Source organism: Tachyglossus aculeatus, chromosome 25, assembly GCF_015852505.1.
Source record: "Tachyglossus aculeatus isolate mTacAcu1 chromosome 25, mTacAcu1.pri, whole genome shotgun sequence".
Lineage (NCBI taxonomy): Eukaryota > Metazoa > Chordata > Mammalia > Monotremata > Tachyglossidae > Tachyglossus > Tachyglossus aculeatus.
Window position 1 is genome coordinate 23,220,491 of NC_052090.1, and position 18,427 is coordinate 23,238,917.

An 18,427-nucleotide genomic window follows, 5' to 3' on the forward strand; every position below is an offset into this window, starting at 1 on the left:
CGCTGCTTACTATGTGCAGAGCACTGTACTAAGCGCTTGGGAAGTACAAATTGGCAACATATAGAGACGGTCCCTACCCAACAGTGGGCTCACAGTCTAAAAGGGGGAGACAGAGAACGAAACCAAACATACTAACAAAAGAAAATACATAAAATAAATAAATAAAAATCACAGTCTAAAAGGGGGAGGCGGAGAATAAAACCAAACATACTAACAAAATAAAATAAATAGAATAGATATGTACAAGTAAAATAAATAAATAAATAATATAATAAATAAATAAATACAACAATAAACAGATCTGTTCCCTGCCCACAACAAGCTTACAGTGTAGAGGGTCACACAGCTAGCAGCTGGCAGAGCAGTGGGCAGAGCTGAGTAGAACCCAGGTCCTCCGTCTCCCAGGCCAATGCCCGGCTGCTTCTTTTGTGTGTGATTTTCTCTTGGCAGCCCCTCCCTGCCTGTTTTACATTCCCTGTGCCCAACCTGCACTTTAACATTACAAATGGGTGCGAACTTGGATAACCCTGAGTCTTTTCCCAGCGAGAGGCAGTGCGGATTCGGCACGGCACACTGTTCTAGCGATGCCAGCCGGCTCTGTTATTCCATCAGCCGAACCCAGGAGAAGCCCACCTTCCCGCTGGCAAACGGACGCGACAGGGTGGGGTGAATAAAGGGTATGAATCCAAGTGCAAAGGTAGCAGAGGGGAGAGGGAATAGCAAAAATAAAAGCTTAGTGAGGGAAGGCGTCTTGGAGGAGATGTGATTTTAATAAGGCCCGGTGATCACCTAACTAATGAGGCTTAAAAATAACTGAGATACGCCACGAACTGAACATTTGAATGGTAACACAGAAAATATTTTGAAGGGTCAACAACTGTAAGAACTGTATTGTGGCTATATTTATTTTTATTTTTATATATATTTATTATATATATATATTATATATATATTTATTTTATTTTGTTAGTATGTTTGGTTTTGTTCGCTGTCTCCCCCTTTTAGACTGTGAGCCCACTGTTGGGTAGGGACTGTCTCTATATGTTGCCAATTTGTACTTCCCAAGCGCTTAGTCCAGTGCTCTGCACATAGTAAGCGCTCAATAAATACGATTGGTGATGATGATGACAGGGGCTCGCGTACCTGGAGGAATTACCGCAGATTACCCAGAAGTGGGTGCCGGAAGATAATGGAATGTGATGGCATAAAGCCGAAAAGATGGGAGAATGCATTAGTCACATCAGAGGGTAACATTTGCAAGTCTCCCGGCTTACCTGTCACATTTTCCCAGACTAATTACTCTACACCCATTTATCGGTCAGTCCATCAGTGGTATTATTAAGCGAGTGCTTTCTGTGTTGAGTCGGTGACCCGATTCCTGCCCTGGAAGAACTTACAATCTAGTGAAGAGTGATGCCGAGCTCCCAGAGAGGTCGTCTTTCGTTTTGGAGCAAGCCTTCCCTTTCTCATCGTCAATCGTATTTATTGAGCGCTTACTGTGTGCAGAGCACTGAGTTAACCTGTATCAGAGCAAGGCTCAGGACATCATCACCTTGGCTTGGTGCCTGTGGGCAGAAAACGGGTGACGGCCACGATGATCACTTGTACCTGGTTCTCCCCGGCCCCTCCTAGTTTGGGAGGAGAGTGGGTTGCTGGAAATCAGTGGAGGAACCTCTGTTGAATCAGTCAATGATATTTATTGAGCGCTTACTCTGTGCAGAGCACTGTATTAATTGTTTGTTGACCTGCCCCCTTTGCTCTTCCTCCCTCTCGTCCCCATTCCCTCATTCATTCATTCAATCGTGTTTATTGAGCACTTACTGTGTGCAGAGCACTGTACTAAGCGCTTGGGAAGTACAAGTTGGCAACATATAGAGACGGTCCCTACGCAACAACAGGCTCACAGTCACGGTTCTTATGTACAGATATAATGATGATGGCATTTATTAAGCGCTTACTATGTGCAAAGCACTGTTCTAAGCGGTGGGGGAGATAGAAGGTGATCAGATTGTCCCACGGGGGGCTCACAGTCTTCATCCCCATTTTACAGATGAGGTAACTGAGGCCCAGAGAAGTGAAGTGACTTGCCCAAACTCACACAGCTGACAAGTGGTGGAGCCGGGATTTGAACCCATGACCTCTGACGCCAAAGCCCGGGCTCTTTCCATTGAGCCACGCTGCTTGTCTGAGCCACGCTGCTTCTCTGTATCAATGCCCGTCTCCCTGCCTCTAGACTGTAAGCTCGTTGTGCGCAGGAATGTCACTGTTTATTACTGTAGTGTACTTTCCTAAGCGCTTATTATAGTGCTCTGCACACAGTAAGCGCCCAATAAATATGATCGAATGAATGAATGAATGAGTGAGGAAAGAGGGAGTTTGCTTAAGTGTCGGCTACCCTCCCTTGGCTACCCATAGTACAAGGATGCTACATGTTGCCCAGCTCTCCTGGCCTCTTTTGGGTTGGACCTGGAGTCCAGACAACTGCCATCAGCTGGTAATCAATCAATCAATCAATCAATCGTATTTATTGAGCGCTTACTATGTGCAGAGCACTGTACTAAGCGCTTGGGAAGTACAAATTGGCAACACATAGAGACAGTCCCTACCCAACAGTGGGCTCACAGTCTAAAAGGGGGAGGCAGAGAACAGAACCAAACATACCAACAAAATAAAATAAATAGGATAGAAATGTACAAGTAAAATAAATAAATAAATAAATAAATAGAGTAATAAATATGTACAACCATGTATACATATAGTATGGTAACTAATTGGCTGATACTTATCAGCCAATACTCTTTCCACTGAGCAGCGTGGCTCAGTGGAAAGAGTCTGGGCTTTGGAGTCAGAGGTCATGGGTTCAAATCCCGGCTCTGCCAATCGTCAGCTGTGTGACTTGGGCAAGTCACTTAACTTCTCTGTGCCTCAGTTACCTCATCTGTAAAATGGGGATTAAGACTGTGAGCCCCACATGGGACAACCTGATCACCTTGTAACCTCCCCAGCGCTTAGAACAGTGCTTTGCACATAGTAAGCGCTTAATAAATGCCATTATTATTATTATTATTATTATCTTCCCTGGCTTCTCTCCTTTCGGCCTGGGAGTGATATGGAAGAAACAGCTGCGTAGTTAAGGAGGGGAATGAATGAGGGCCCAGCAATGAGGGCTTCCAGGGTTTAGGTGTCAGATGGAGGGGGACATCCTTTCGCAACTGGCTCCAGAGTTCAGCTTAGGGTTGGGCCCAATAATCACCCCATCCCCTGGAGTCCAGGAAATAGATTTTCTTTAAGTCCGCGGAACTTGCAGCGTGAATTATTAATAGAAAATGCTTCCGAGCTATCTGTGTCCATGAAAGAGGGATAGCTGAAGATTAACAACGCCTAGAGTCTAGCATTTGCTCATTGGGACTTTAATGTCAGGCTGACCAAGGGAGTCATGGGACCTCTTTGGCTTCTTTGGTTTGGGCTTGGTATGCCACTCCTAGAAAACGAATCTCTAATCATTTGAAATACTGTGCTGTGGAGTTGACAGAATGACCGCTCTGTGCTTTTGCCAGGTTATACAAGCTGTGTCAGCCACCGCCAGAAGAATAAAGAGACGTGCTTCAGAAATTCGTGAATACTTCTGGGACGTTGGACTGTAAAAGAAAATTCAATGCTGCTTCCAGTGAAGTGTTTCTGGACTCTCGTTAAGTGCTCTACTTGGGGTAAGAGCAAAACTGCCTTCGTTTAAGTGTTTCTCAATCAATTTCCCCCTCCCCAAGCCCAGAAGAAAGAAGACACTGGGGAACTTATTCACGTCACTCCTCTTTCGGTAATGTATGTAGGAACACCCTCTGCCATTTAACCCGAATTGTACTTTCCAAGCGCCAAGTACAGTGCTCTGCACACAGTAAGCGCTCAATAAATACGATCGAAAGAATGAACCTGGGATATCGACACTGGAATCGGTCTGCGGATGAAGGAGCTGGCAGCATCTAAAATCACCTCATCCCAGATCATCACTCATCACGGTTACCAACCATCCTGAGAATTTAGAGAAGAAAGTAGAAGGATACTCGAGCGACCACACAGTTAAGCCTACCGATCACTCCCCCCACCCCACAAGCCGACTTACTATGTCTTATGATATTTCCTTTTGTTTCCTCCAGGGTGCTTAGGAAAGGAACGTGTTCTAGTATTTCGGGTGGAAGCGTTGTAAATGTAGCCCCATCACTTCAACAGAGCCCCGCAGTCTCTGGAATCAATCAGTGGTATTTATTGATTGCTCATTGTGTGCAGAGAACTGTACTAAGCGCTTGGGAGAGTACAGTACATCAATAGACACGTTCCCTGCCCACAGTGAGTTTACCGTCTAGAGGGCATGCTGTCGTTAAAAGGAATCTGGTCCCTACTGCTGGATTTGGGACATTATTTTCCAAATCCGGTAGCCAGAACTGCAGATCTGTTGACTACGTTTTCTTCCCATCCCCGCCAAAGTGGGCTCCCTGCCTGGCAGATCCCAGAGTCTGACAAGGGTCCAGGATCCCCTAAACCTGGTTTCGATGGAGCTTGGCAGTTCAAACAACATGTCTCAGTATGGGGAGAGGGCAGTTCCCCCGATACTTTTAATTAGGAGCTAATCAAGATGCCCTTTTCTTGGAGTGTGCTGCTTATGCTTGAATAAATGAATGAATTATGCCAATAATGCAGAAAGCAAAGACAAGCAGAGCACGGGATCAAATTCAGCTCATCTAAACTGTTAAGGATTCGAGCTCGATGGGCCTCCATAGGAGGGCTCCTGACGTTGACTGAGAGAAGTCAAATAGGACAAGGGTGCTGTAGACATGTACAGATCACTCCTCTGTTCTGGCCTCTGACGTCTAGTGCCTTCTACGCGAATTTACCTTCAAAATATGGGCACGCTGATCCAACGTTTGAGGAAAAGGTCAAGGGTAAGACACCTGTTCATTTTGGCACCTTGTCACTTCCCTTTTCTGGAGCATCCTTTTGTTACGAATCACGCGGACAAGAAATATTGAGGGGAGAGACTAATAACCAAGTGACTCGCGTGGTTGGATACACCGCGAGGAGTTCCTGTTTCAGAGCTACAGTGGAAGGTAGAAGAGAAACTTTTGATTTGTCAAAAGTCAAAACTCAGGGACCCTCAGCATCCTTGGATCCAACTGGACCTGCCACATGTTTGAAAATTTGGGATTTTTGAAGCTAAGGAAAGAGCTTATCGCATGCTTAGCATAGCTCACCCTGGCCTTTACATAGTGCATTTGGGACCTGGGCCTCTAAACACTACCTTTATTTGAAGCTGAAATAATCGAGTTTAAATGCAAAGGCAATTTTTATTTATCTCAGTGTTGCAGAAGGTCAGATATGCAGAATATAAGAAGAAGTGCTAGGTTTTTGAGGTTAGCTTTTTGGATGACAGGGATCTTGGAAGAGGGCAGTATATCATGGGCATTTGAGAAGCAGTGTGGCTCAGTGGAAAAGAGCCCGGGCTTTGGAGTCAAAGGTCATGGGTTCAAATCCCAGCTCCGCCAATTGTCAGCTGGGTGACTTCGGGCAAGTCACTTCACTTCTCTGGGCCTCAGTTACCTCATCTGTAAAATGGAGATGAAGACTGTGAGCCCCCCGAGGGACAATCTGATTACCTTGTAACCTCCCCAGCACTTAGAACAGTGCTTTGCACATAGTAAGCGCTTAATAAATGCCATCATCATCATCATTTGTGCCACCACGTCTTAGCATTGGCTGGACCCTGGTAGCTCTCCCCCTTAGCCTTTCCCCCTAGATTCTTGTGAATAGAATTGGGCCCTTAGCAGCTACTGAAAGCAGTTTGGTGTTGAAAGTGGCATTATTCTAAAGCCCATCAAGGTTTCTGTTAGTTGAACAGGTAATGGGGTTACTTTTAGGGTTGTGAATGGAGTAATACTGATTTTAAGTTCCTTAAACTTAAAATGTTTGGTTTGTCAGAAGTGTTTAGGGTGTGTTTTGTGATCTGTGGCAATTCAGGTGAATTTTATGCAATTGCTCCGCAGCCAAAGCACGTACAGACTTCCCCAGAAGTTAACTTTTATTGGCATGTTTGTCAAGAAGAAAATTCTATTGAAAGCACTATTTCTCTTACTGGGAAGTAGTTACAAAATGAGGGATTTCCGTACCACATATAAACCCAACTATGTTCTGGGCAGTATTTTATGCCCTGTGGATGCATGAAAGTGTCCTTTGGTTAAAAACAAAAAACAAAACAAGCAATTACATCGTGAATTTTTTTGTCTTATGCTGTTGAGTCATCTCCAGCCCATGGCGACTCATGGACGCATCTCTCCCAGAACACCCCACACTCCGTCTGCAGTCGTTCTGCTAGTTTGTCCTTAGAGTTTTCTTAGTAAAAATACAAAAGTGCTTTACAACTGCCTTCTTCCGCATGGTAACTTGAGTCTCCCCATTCGCGCCTCTCGTGCCACTGCTGCCCAAAACAGGTGAGTTTTGACTTGTAGCAGATTGTCTTCCACTTGCTAGCCACTGCCCAAGCTGGGAATGGATGGATATGCCTCTGCTTGACTCTTCCCGTAGTCGAGGCTGTTGAGTCCTGGAAACCCACCAGGTGCAATCCTTAGAGGGGACCCTGTGAATTACCTATGTAATTGTTGAAAGAAAAGAAAGAGCCCAACCAGAAAGTATTGGAAAACACCATGTAGTGTACATAATGGGATTTTTTTTTTATTTAAAGGAAGATATAGTCTAATTTTGTATAGGTAGTGTGCAGTAACTATTTCCTTCTAATATTCATATATACTGGAAATATATATCACATATATCATGTTTGTATATATTATATACATAGCACTATCATCCTGGGAAGGGTGTGTAGATATAAAGGACATGGTTTTCCATGCTACGACAGTTAAGTGCCAATTGTAAGAGGGAAAATCGAAAGTAAAATCACTTTAACATCTTTCAGCGTGTTATCCTGAGTGTTGGTAATATCACAAACTCTCCTTTTCATTTCCCGTGGTTGCCATTGAGTATTTCTGCGGGGATTTCCATAGAAAGCTTTTAAAATGTCAACCATTTGTGATGAGAGAACAGAACTGTGGACTGTGGTATTCCACAGGTAGTCCCAAGTAACACTCAGCTGTCAACAGGGAACATTCTGGCTGGGATATTCCTCAGATGTTTGTAAAACAGGGCCCTCAAATTCCAGGGAGAAACAGCAGTTAGCCTGAAGGAAAAATGTGTCTTAGATAAACTGCGCCTGAAACACCTGGGTAATTCAACTGCGAAGGGATTCGGCATTATTTCAAGTCTCCAGCCTTCATCCTCTCTTCTTGGAAGGTAGGATACAGAATTCCTTCGGGTTCAATCGGTCTAGGCAGCCCCAGCCTCCTGCGCTCAATTTTGCAGATGAGGGAACCGAGGCACAGAACTGTTAAGTGACTTGCCCAAGGTCACACAGCAAGCGATCGGCAGAGCCGGGATGAGAACCCAGGTCTTCTGATTCTCAGGCCCGTGCCGTTTCCACTAGGTCACGTTGCAGAATTAACAGGCGCGATTCCTGCCCTTTAGGAGCTTACCATCTAGCGTGGCTCAGTGGAAAGAGTCAGAGGTCATGGGTCCGTATCCCGACCCCGCCACATGACTGCTGTGTGACCTTGGGCAAGTCGCTTAACTTCTCCGAGCCTCAGTTACCTCATCTGTAAAATTGGGATTAAGATTGTGAGCCCCACGTGGGGCAACTTGATCACCTTGTATCCCCAGCGCTTAACAAATGCCATCATTATTATTATTATTATCTAGCGAGAGATATGAAAATTCATTCATTCAATTGTTTATTGAGCACTTACTATGTGCAGAACACTGTTACAAGCACTTGGGAGCGAACAATATAACAATAAACAGACGGTCTAGAGGGGAGACAGACATTAATATAAATAAATGACAGATATGGACCTAAGTGCTGTGGGGCTGGGAGGGGGGACGAATAAAGGGAGCAAGTCAGGGCGACGCAGAAGGGAGTGAAGCATGTGCCCTCCCTAGAAAAGCCCCTGCTCTTAGTCACCCAGAGAAAGCAATCCCCCCAGCACCCTTAAAAGCTCAGAATGCCAAGAACTTTTTCAGTAATTTGCGTTTTGTGGGTTGAAATACAAAGATCGATTACGAGGACTGACCTCCGACAATCGCAATCTGATTTTCCACACAATGTATACTTGCATTAACTCTCTATTTTGGGGCTGTTCCTTTTTAGAAACTATTTATGACCTTGCCATCTAGACTGTGAGCCCGTTGTTGGGTAGGGACCGTCTCTCTATGTTGCCAACTTGTACTTCCCAAGTGCTTAATACAGTGCTGGGCACACAGTAAGCGATCAATAAATCCGGTTGAAGGAATGAATGAATGTTAAGGGCTGGAGCGTCTCTATGGCTGTATATAAATGGATCTATAGTGGACATTAGAAAGCCCCAGAGGGGTGGGGGGAGGTTGGGGGTAAAGTGTGATGGGTAGGGACCGTCGCTATATGTTGCCGACTTGTATTTCCCAAGCGCTCTGCACACAGTAAGCACTCAATAAATACGATTGAATGAATGAATTCATTCATTCAATTGTAATTGAGTGCTTACTTTTTGGGATGGCATTTATTAAGCGCTTACTATGGGCAAAGCACTGTTCTAAGCGCTGGCACTGTTCTAAGCGCTGGGCACTGTTCTAAGCGCTTACTGTGTGCAAAGCACTGTTCTAAGCGCTTACTGTGTGCAAAGCACTGAACTAAGGATTGGGGAGCGTTCAGTACAACAGACAGATACATTCCTTGCCCACAACTGCTGCTACTTATTGGGTTCCCTTAAACCATCAGCTGCTGTCAGTAGTTGTCCTTTCTGTACTTCCCAAGCACTTAGTACAGTGTTCTGCACATAGTAAGCACTCAATAAATACAATTGATGATGATGATGATGATGATGGAAATGGCATTTTACTGTGCCCGAGGGCCATTTTAAGAGGACTCCCAAATGTTGCATTTTAGAAGATGATTGGATTAGGATTAGGTTACTAATTTCCCATTATCGAAGGGAAAAAAGCCAGAAAATACCCTACAAGCTTTTAATGAAACTGGAGCCACCTGATGCTTGGAAATATTGAATTATGGATTTTTCTAGATCCTCCCCCGGCCCCCAATCCCTACAGCTTTCTGCTAGGAACCCAGAGGATGTGGGTTCTAAACCAGCCTCCGCCACTTGTCTGCTCTGTGACCTTGGGCAAGTCGCTTCACTTCCCTATGCCTCAGTTTCCTCATCAGTAAAACGGGGATTCAGACTGGGAGCCCCATGTGAGACAGGGACTGTGTCCAACCTGATTAGTTTGTATCTTCCCCGGTGCTTAGAACAGTGCTTGGCACATAATAAGCGCTTAACAAATACCATTATTATTATTAGGAATTCATACTGATAGGGTGCTCACATTTAAAATGATTACGTGCTCATTTCCAGTTTAGCACCGTGTATATATAGTGTTTCAAGTAGAGAATACTAATTTTATGAAAATGTTTTAGGACGCGTATATTCGATTTTGAATATCTAATGCTTCTTACGTTCAGATGGATATATTTTTTGTAACTACTCCATAAAAATATAGACCATTACTGCTTTAAAGTATTTTTATAAATATATATATATATATATACATATTCATTTACATTGTACCTATTATGTTGAATAAATGTTACAGCCAGTTTCATATACAGTATTCTTTTTTTAATACACTGAGTATCGTTCGTAATTTAACGGCAATTGTCATTGGGATGTAGTGTGGAAGTTCATTTTTCTCTTGTCAGGTGTCCATGTAGCATACTTCGTCATTAACTTCTCTTTGTGGTTTAAAACTGTCACAGTTCATATGATGTGGCTTATTATTTTAGTCTGCATTAGAGACTGGAATAGTAACACTGTATCATAAAATGTCAATTAGCAATAATAAAATAAACTTCTAGTTGGACCTCAGTGGATTTCTCTGTTTCACTGTATATCCTTTAAATATTTTTTGCCACCCCCTTTGCATATAGCGCATGTAATCAGATAGACTACTGATTGGAACTGTAAGAGTTATCCTTATAAAATTGAATTGCATTTCATTCTTTCATTTCATTTCACTCCAGGAGGCCTTCCCAGACTGAGCCCCTTCCTTCCTCTCCCCCTCGTCCCCCTCTCCATCCCCCCCATCTTACCTCCTTCCCTTCCCCACAGCACCTGTATATATGTTTGTGCATATTTATTACTCTATTTATTTATTTTACTTGTACATATCTATTCTATTTATTTTGTTAGTATGTTTGGTTTTGTTCTCTGTCTCCCCCTTTTAGACTGTGAGCCCACTGTTGGGTAGGGACTGTCTCTATATGTTGCCAACTTGGACTTCCCAAGCGCTTAGTCCAGTGCTCTGCACACAGTAAGCGCTCAATAAATACGATTGATGATGAAATAGGGCAGACTGATGGAGGAGACAGAGGGGACCCCCGGAGGGAATCATTCATTCATTCATTCAATCATATTTATTGAGCGCTTACTGTGTGCAGGGCACTGTACTAAGCGCTTGGGAAGTACAAGTTGGAAGCATATAGAGATGGTCCCTCCCCAACAACGAGCTCACGGTCTAGAGGGGGAGACAGACATTAATACAAATAGACAAAACAATAAATGACAGCTAGATACATAGGTGCTGTGGGGAGTCATTCACTCAATCGTATTTACTGAGCGCTTACTGTGTGCAGGGCACTGTACTAAGCGCTTGGGAGGTACAAGTTGGAAACACAGACGGTCCCTTTTCATCCCCGCTTTCCAGACAAGGGAACTGAGGCAGGGAGAAGTGAAGTGACTTGTCCGAGGTCACAGGGCAGAGCGTCCAAGTGGCTGCCGGAGCAAGCTCACCTCCTCCAGGAGGCCTTCCCAGACTGAGCCCCTTCCTTCCTCTCCCCCTCGCCCCCCTTCTTACCTCCTTCCCTTCCCCACAGCACCTGTATATATGTATATATGTTTGTACATATTTATTACTCTATTTTACTTGTACATATCTATTCTATTTTATTTTGTTAGTATGTTTGGTTTTGTTCTCTGTCTTCCCCTTTTAGACTGTGAGCCCACTGTTGGGTAGGGACTGTCTCTATATGTTGCCAATTTGTACTTCCCAAGCGCTTAGTACAGTGCTCTGCACACAGTAAGCGCTCAATCAATACGATTGATGATGATGATTAGAATCGATTTGACAATGCCCAGAAGGACCAGCTTTTCCCAAAGGGCTTTCCGCCGGAGTTCCCTCTTTCCTGGGAAGAGTTCGCCCTGCATTCTCTTACAGGCCTTGGAGGTGCGATTAGCAAACTGGAGCTGCTTGGTCTTCAGGGACGCCCCGGAGCCCTGACAGAGTCAGGGAGATTCCCAAGGAGTGAGATTTCCAAATCAGTAACTCTACAATTCCCAATTCCGCGGCTTTCCCCAGGGAACTTCAGGGAGCTATAGGAATGTTAGAGTACCAGGTAAGTGACACCCAGAAGGGCATCACTGAGATCAGGAGGGGTTAGAGAAGCGGCGTGGCCCAGCGGGTAGAGCGTGTTCCTGGGAGTCAGAAGGATCCGGGTTCTAATCCCGGCCCCATCACCCCATCTGCTGCGTGTCGCTGGGCATGTCACTTAATAACGGCATTTATTAAACGCTTACTATGTGCCAAGCACTGTTCTAAGCGCTGGGGAGTTTACAAGGTGATCAGGTTGTCCCAGGGGGGCTCACAGTCTTAAATCCCCATTTTACAGATGAGGGAACTGAGGCCCAGAGAAGTGAAGTGACTTGCCCAAAGTCACCCAGCTGACAATTGGCAGAGCCGGAATTTGAACCCATGACCTCTGACTCCAAAGCCCGGGCTCTTTCCAGTGAGCCGCGCTGCTTCTTCCTGTCTCTTCTCTGTGCCTCAGTTACCTCATCTGTAAAATGGGAAATGAGGCGTGGACTGGGTCCAACTCGATTAGCTTGTATCTACCCCAGTGCTGAGTACGGCCTGGCATCTTGTAAACGCTTAACAAATATCATTAAAGAAAGTTAAGAGGGCATCCCGGAGATCTGGAGATCTGGAGTCCTTTTAGACTGTGAGCCCACTGTTGAGTAAGGACTGTCTCTCTATGTTGCCATCTTGTACTTCCCAAGCGCTTAGTACAGTGCTCTGCAAACAGTAAGCGCTCAATAAATATGATTGATTGTAAATGCTTAACAAATATCATTAAAGAAAGTTAAGAGGGCATCCCGGAGATCTGGAGTCCTTTTAGACTGTGAGCCCACTGTTGGGTAGGGACTGTCTCTCTATGTTGCCATCTTGTACTTCCCAAGCGCTTAGTACAGTGCTCTGCACACAGTAAGCGCTCAATAAATATGATTGATTGTAAGTGCTTAACAAATATCATTAAAGAAAGTTAAGAGGGCATCCCGGAGATCTGGAGTCCTTTTAGACTGTGAGCCCACTGTTGGGTAGGGACTGTCTCTATATGTTGCCATCTTGTACTTCCCAAGTGCTTAGTACAGTGCTCTGCACACAGTAAGTGCTCAATAAATACGATTGATTGATTGATTGATTGATTGATTGAAGAAGTGAGTACCGTTTGAGCGACACACGTTATGTTATAGGGGCTAAACGTTCAGGTGTGACCTCATCAAATAATTATAATATTGGCATTTGTTAAGCGCTTACTATGTGCAAAGCACCAAATGCTGAAACAAGAATAATAGTAAACCCGAGATAGAATCCTGGGAGATGAGGGGATCTGAATTTTCCATCTGTTGTCCTGATTTTAGAGAAGGCAAGGGAAGTAGTCATACAAATGATATTATAATCACCTACTGATTTATTTGTAGGCTATTTTTATAGCAGTTTCTTTGGTCCCCTGGAACGGCAGGGCTATTAAACCTTTCGTCCCTTTCTGACCGTTTTCCTTTTTGAAAATGGGAAATGAATCATCAGTCGTATTTATTGAGCGCTTACTGTGTGCAAAGCACTGTACTAAGCGCTTACCGTTATTATTATTATTGTTAGAACAATAATACTACAGTGATCCAAATACATCAGGAGTTGGGTACATATTGATACGGATGCAGGTTGTCAACACTTGGATTTTCCAGACACACAAACACAAAATCAGAAAATCTCTTATCCTGTAAATCGTCATCAATGAACAGGATGAAGGACTAGTTACAGGATTAACGCCGAGCCCCATTCATCGTTCGAATAAAATGTCCTGTTGTTTGAGTGGCCGGGAGACGTGCGGAATAGGGGCCTTGTGGCCGCAATCCGGTGGCTTGCCCATCACATTTACGATGCTGTCATTCCCAGACGTTACGGAGCTGCCTATTAAAGGGATGCCAGAGCGTCTCCTGATTTTCCACAGCGGACTCCTGTGACTAGCTGAGAATGGCACATTTGCCTCCCAGCCAAGAGGGATTTCCTGATGCGGAGCCAGTCTACCGACTGCTGTGTGACCTTAGATGAGTCACTTCACTTCTCTGTGCCTCAGTTCCCTCATCTGTAAAACCGGGATTAAGACTGTGAGCCCCACGTGGGATGTGAACCGAGACCAACGTGATTAGCTTGTATCTACTCCAGAGCTTAATACGCTGTCTGGCACACAGTAAAAACTTACGAGAAGCAGCGTGGCTCAGTGAAAAGAGCCCGGGCTTTGGAGTCAGAGGTCATGGGTTCAAATCCCGCCTCCGCCACTTGTCAGCTGGGTGACTTTGGGCAAGTCACTTCACTTCTCTGGGCCTCAGTTCCCTCATCTGGAAAATGGGGATGAAGACTGTGAGCCCCACGTGGGATGTGAACCGAGACCAACGTGATTAGCTTGTATCTACTCCAGAGCTTAATACGCTGTCTGGCACACAGTAAAAACTTACGAGAAGCAGCGTGGCTCAGTGAAAAGAGCCCGGGCTTTGGAGTCAGAGGTCATGGGTTCAAATCCCACCTCCGCCACTTGTCAGCTGGGTGACTTTGGGCAAGTCACTTCACTTCTCTGGGCCTCAGTTCCCTCATCTGGAAAATGGGGATGAAGACTGTGAGCCCCACGTGGGATGTGAACCGAGACCAACGTGATTAGCTTGTATCTACTCCAGAGCTTAATACGCTGTCTGGCACACAGTAAAAACTTACGAGAAGCAGCGTGGCTCAGTGAAAAGAGCCCGGGCTTTGGAGTCAGAGGTCATGGGTTCAAATCCCGCCTCCGCCACTTGTCAGCTGGGTGACTTTGGGCAAGTCACTTCACTTCTCTGGGCCTCAGTTCCCTCATCTGGAAAATGGGGATGAAGACTGTGAGCCCCACGTGGGATGTGAACCGTGACCAACGTGATTAGCTTGTATCTACTCCAGAGCTTAATACGCTGTCCGGCACACAGTAAACACTTAACTTACGAGAAGCAGCGTGGCTCAGTGAAAAGAGCCCGGACTTTGGAGTCAGAGGTCACGGGTTCAAATCCCGCCTCCGCCACTTGTCAGCTGGGTGACTTTGGGCAAGTCACTTCACTTCTCTGGGCCTCAGTTCCCTCATCTGGAAAATGGGGATGAAGACTGTGAGCCCCCCGTGGGACAACCTGATCACCTTGTAACCTCCCCAGCGCTTAGAACAGTGCTTTGCACATAGTAAGCGCTTAATAAATGCCATTATTATTATTATTAACGAATGCCATTAACCCCCAACAAATAAAAAAACAACCCTCTGGTGTCAGCGTATCTCCCTGACTGACAGATTCCATTTTGTTTTTTTCTAGCATCCCCAACCTTACCCTATAGTGATGTCCGGAGTGCAAATAACTTGGCTTCATGACCTCGAGAAAATAAGCATCATCTCCTGATGTAAGTTGAGCCTTTTAGTCATTCACTTTGAGCAGAAAGGGAGTCTCTACTTGCCATACAGACAGCTAAAACAACATCCTTAGAACAGTGCTTTGCACATAGTAAGCGCTTAATAAATGCCATCATTATTATTATTATCCTGTGGGTCACAGTCTTTTTTTAAGTGGTTCTTGTTAAGCGCTTACTACACTAAGCGCTGGGGTAGGTACAAGGTAATCATTCATTCATTCATTCTATCGTATTTATTGAGCGCTTACTGGGTGCAGAGCACTGTACTAAGCGCTTGAGAAGTACAAGTTGGTAACATATAGAGACGGTCCCGATCCAACAACGGGCTCACAGTCTAGATAATCACGTTGGGCACAGCGCCTGTCCCACATGGGGCTCGTAATCTAGGTTCCGAGGGAGGAAGATTTAATCCCCAATTTACAGGTGAGGTAACTGAGGCCCAGAGAATCAATCAATCAATCAATCGTATTTATTGAGCGCTTACTGTGTGCAGAGCACTGTACTAAGCACTTGAGAAGTACAAGTTGGTAACATATAGAGACGGTCCCTATCCAACAATGGGAAAACAGTCTAGATAGTCATGTTGGGCACAGCGCCTGTCCCACATGGGGCTCGTAATCTAGGTTCTGAGGGAGGAAGATTTAATCCCCAATTTACAGGTGAGGTAACTGAGGCCCAGAGAATCAATCAATCAATCAATCGTATTTATTGAGCGCTTACTGTGTGCAGAGCACTGTACTAAGCGCTTGGGAAGTCCAAGTTGGCAACATATACAGTCCCTACCCAACAGTGGGCTCACAGTCTAAAAGGGGGAGACAGAGAACAAAACCAAACATACTAACAAAATAAAATAAATAGAATAGATATGTACAGGTAAAATAAATAGAGTAATAAATATGTACAAGCATATATACATATATACAGGTGCTGTGGGGAAGGGAAGGAGGTAAGATGGGGGGATGGAGATGGGGACGAGGGGGAGAGGAAGGAAGGGGCTCAGTCTGGGAAGGCCTCCTGGAGGAGGTGAGCTCTCAGTAGGGCCTTGAAGAGAAGTGACTCGCCTTGGGTTGTGCGGCAGTTAAGTGGCAGAGCTGGGAATAGATTTCAGGTCCAGGCCTGTGCTCTAGTCACTGGGCCATACTGCGTCTCTAGGTTCCCCAGTCAATTAATCCATGGTATTTATTGAGCACTTACTGTGTACAGAGCACTCGTCTAAGCCCTTGGGTTAGTACAAGTCAGTAGCCATGTTCCTTGCCCATAAGGAGCTTACGGTCAAGGGGGCTAAAGTTTTAGCCTTATCTGCACAGGACACCTCCGCTCCCTTGAGAGACAGTAAAGTGAGATGCTGGCCGTAAAGACTTCAAACTTAAAAAATCCCTTATGCCAAAGACCCCTTTTCCTGGGCGGCAAATGGCCGAAGTGTCTGAGTGTGAGATTGTCGATGGAATTTGGGCCAGGAATCTATCTGGAAGCCTCAGCCAAGAGAGCAATGGGGGCAGGTTTGATGCTGAAATGGGGAGTTCATTTATTCAGTCATATTTATTGAGCACTTACTGTGTGCAAATCAATCAATCGTATTTATTGAGCGCTTACTATGTGCAGAGCACTGTACTTGGGAAGTACAAATTGGCAACATATAGAGACAGTCCCTACCCAACAGTGGGCTCACAGTCTAAAAGGGGGAGACAGAGAACAAACATACTAACAAAATAAAATAGAATAGATATGCACAAGTAAAATAAATAAATAGAGTAATAAATATGTACACGATACGATTGATTGATTGATTGCAAAGCACTGTCTTAAGCACTTGGGAGAGTACAACAGAAAAATAAAGAGATGCATTCCCTGCCCACGATGAGCTTCCAGTGCAGCTAAAAGGAGAGACTGCACCGTGACCAGCTAACATGAAGACTAAGGGAGAGTTGTGGCTTGGCACACGGCGTTTTGGGCTCTGGACTAGAAGAACAGACGGGAGGCGTGGGTTTCTGGACTTGCTCCCGGCCAGGCTTTGAGAGAAAGAATTGAAACAGCTGAAGCCTCTGGGCAGACTGGAATCGTAGAGCCAGGGTGTTCACTGCTGCAAAAGCCAAATCAATCTGGGATGTAAGCTGAAAAGGGAAGAGAAAATGTCCTCGAAGGAAGGCAGGGAACGTGTCTACCAACTTGGTTATACTGTTCTCTCCCAAGTGCTAAGTGCTCTGCACACAGTGAGCTCTTTATAAATATGAATGAATAATAAATATGATTGAATGGATGAAAATGGTTGGCACAGTAATAATAATAATTATTATAATGGTATTTGTTAAGCTTTTACTATGTGCCAAGCACCGTTCTAAGTGCTGGGGTAGATATAAAGTAATCAGGTTGTCCCACATGCGGTTCACAGTCTTAATCCCCATTTTACAGATGAGGTAACTGAAGCACAGAGAAGTTAAGTGACTTGCCCAAGGTCACACAACAGACAAGTGGCGGAGGCAGGATTAGAACCCCCGTCCTCTCACTCCCAAGCCCGTGCTCTTTCCACCAATCCATGCTGCTTCCCTAGAGAGAAGCAGCATGGCTTAATGGATAGAGATTGACCTGGGAATCAATCAATCAATCGTATTTATTGAGCGCTTACTGTGTGCAGAGCACTGGACTAAGCGCTTGGGAAGTACAAGTCGGCCACATCTAGAGACGGTCCCTACCCAACAGTGGGCTCACAGTCTAGAAGGGGGAGACAGAGAACAAAACCAAACATATTAACAAAATAAAATAAATAGAAATGGAGAGAGAGAAACAGAGAGGGGGCAGAGAAACAGAGAGACAGAGAAAGAGAGGAAGAAATAGAGAGATGGAGAGAGAGAGAAACGGAGAGGGGGCAGAGAAACAGACAGAGGCAGAGAAAGAGAGGAAGAAATAGAGAAATGGAGAGAGAGAGAGAGACAAACAGGCAGAGACAGAAAGAGAAACAGAGACAAACAGGGAAAGAGAGAAACAGAGAGGGGGCAGAGAAACAGACAGGCAGAGAAAGAGAGGAAGAAATGGAGAAATGGAGAGAGAGAGAGACAAACAAGCAGAGACAGAAAGAGAAACAGAGACAAACGGGGAAACAGAGAAACAGAGAGAGAGAAACAGAGAGGGGGCAGAGAAACAGACAGAGGCAGAGAAAGAGAGGAAGAAATGGAGAAATGGAGAGAGAGAGAGAGAGAGACAAACAGGCAGAGACAGAAAGAGAAACAGAGACAAACAGGGAAACAGAGACAGAGAAACAGAGAGAGAGAAACAGAGAGGGGGCAGAGAAACAGACAGAGGCAGAGAAAGAGAGGAAGAAATAGAGAAATGGAGAGAGAGAGAGAGAGACAAACAGGCAGAGACAGAAAGAGAAACAGAGACAAACAGGGAAACAGACAGAGAAACAGAGAGAGAGAAACAGAGGCAGAGAAAGAGAGGAAGAAATAGAGAAATGGAGAGAGAGAGAGAGAGAGAGAGAGACAAACAGGCAGAGACAGAAAGAGAAACAAACAGGGAAACAGAGACAGAGAAACAGAGAGAGAGAGACAGAGAGAGA

General features: G+C 45.0%; 1 protein-coding gene across 1 annotated transcript in view; it reads left to right on the forward strand.

The window, feature by feature from the left end:
* PREX2 (phosphatidylinositol-3,4,5-trisphosphate dependent Rac exchange factor 2) overlaps positions 1-5,518 on the forward strand; it is a 212,528-nt gene extending 207,010 nt beyond the window's left edge. Inside the window, exon 40 of the mRNA XM_038766581.1 lies at positions 3,558-5,518. Coding sequence (XP_038622509.1) covers positions 3,558-3,594 — 37 coding nt within the window. The 3' untranslated portion in view covers positions 3,595-5,518. The remainder of the gene's footprint in view (positions 1-3,557) is intronic.
* Positions 5,519-18,427: the final 12,909 nt, after the last annotated feature.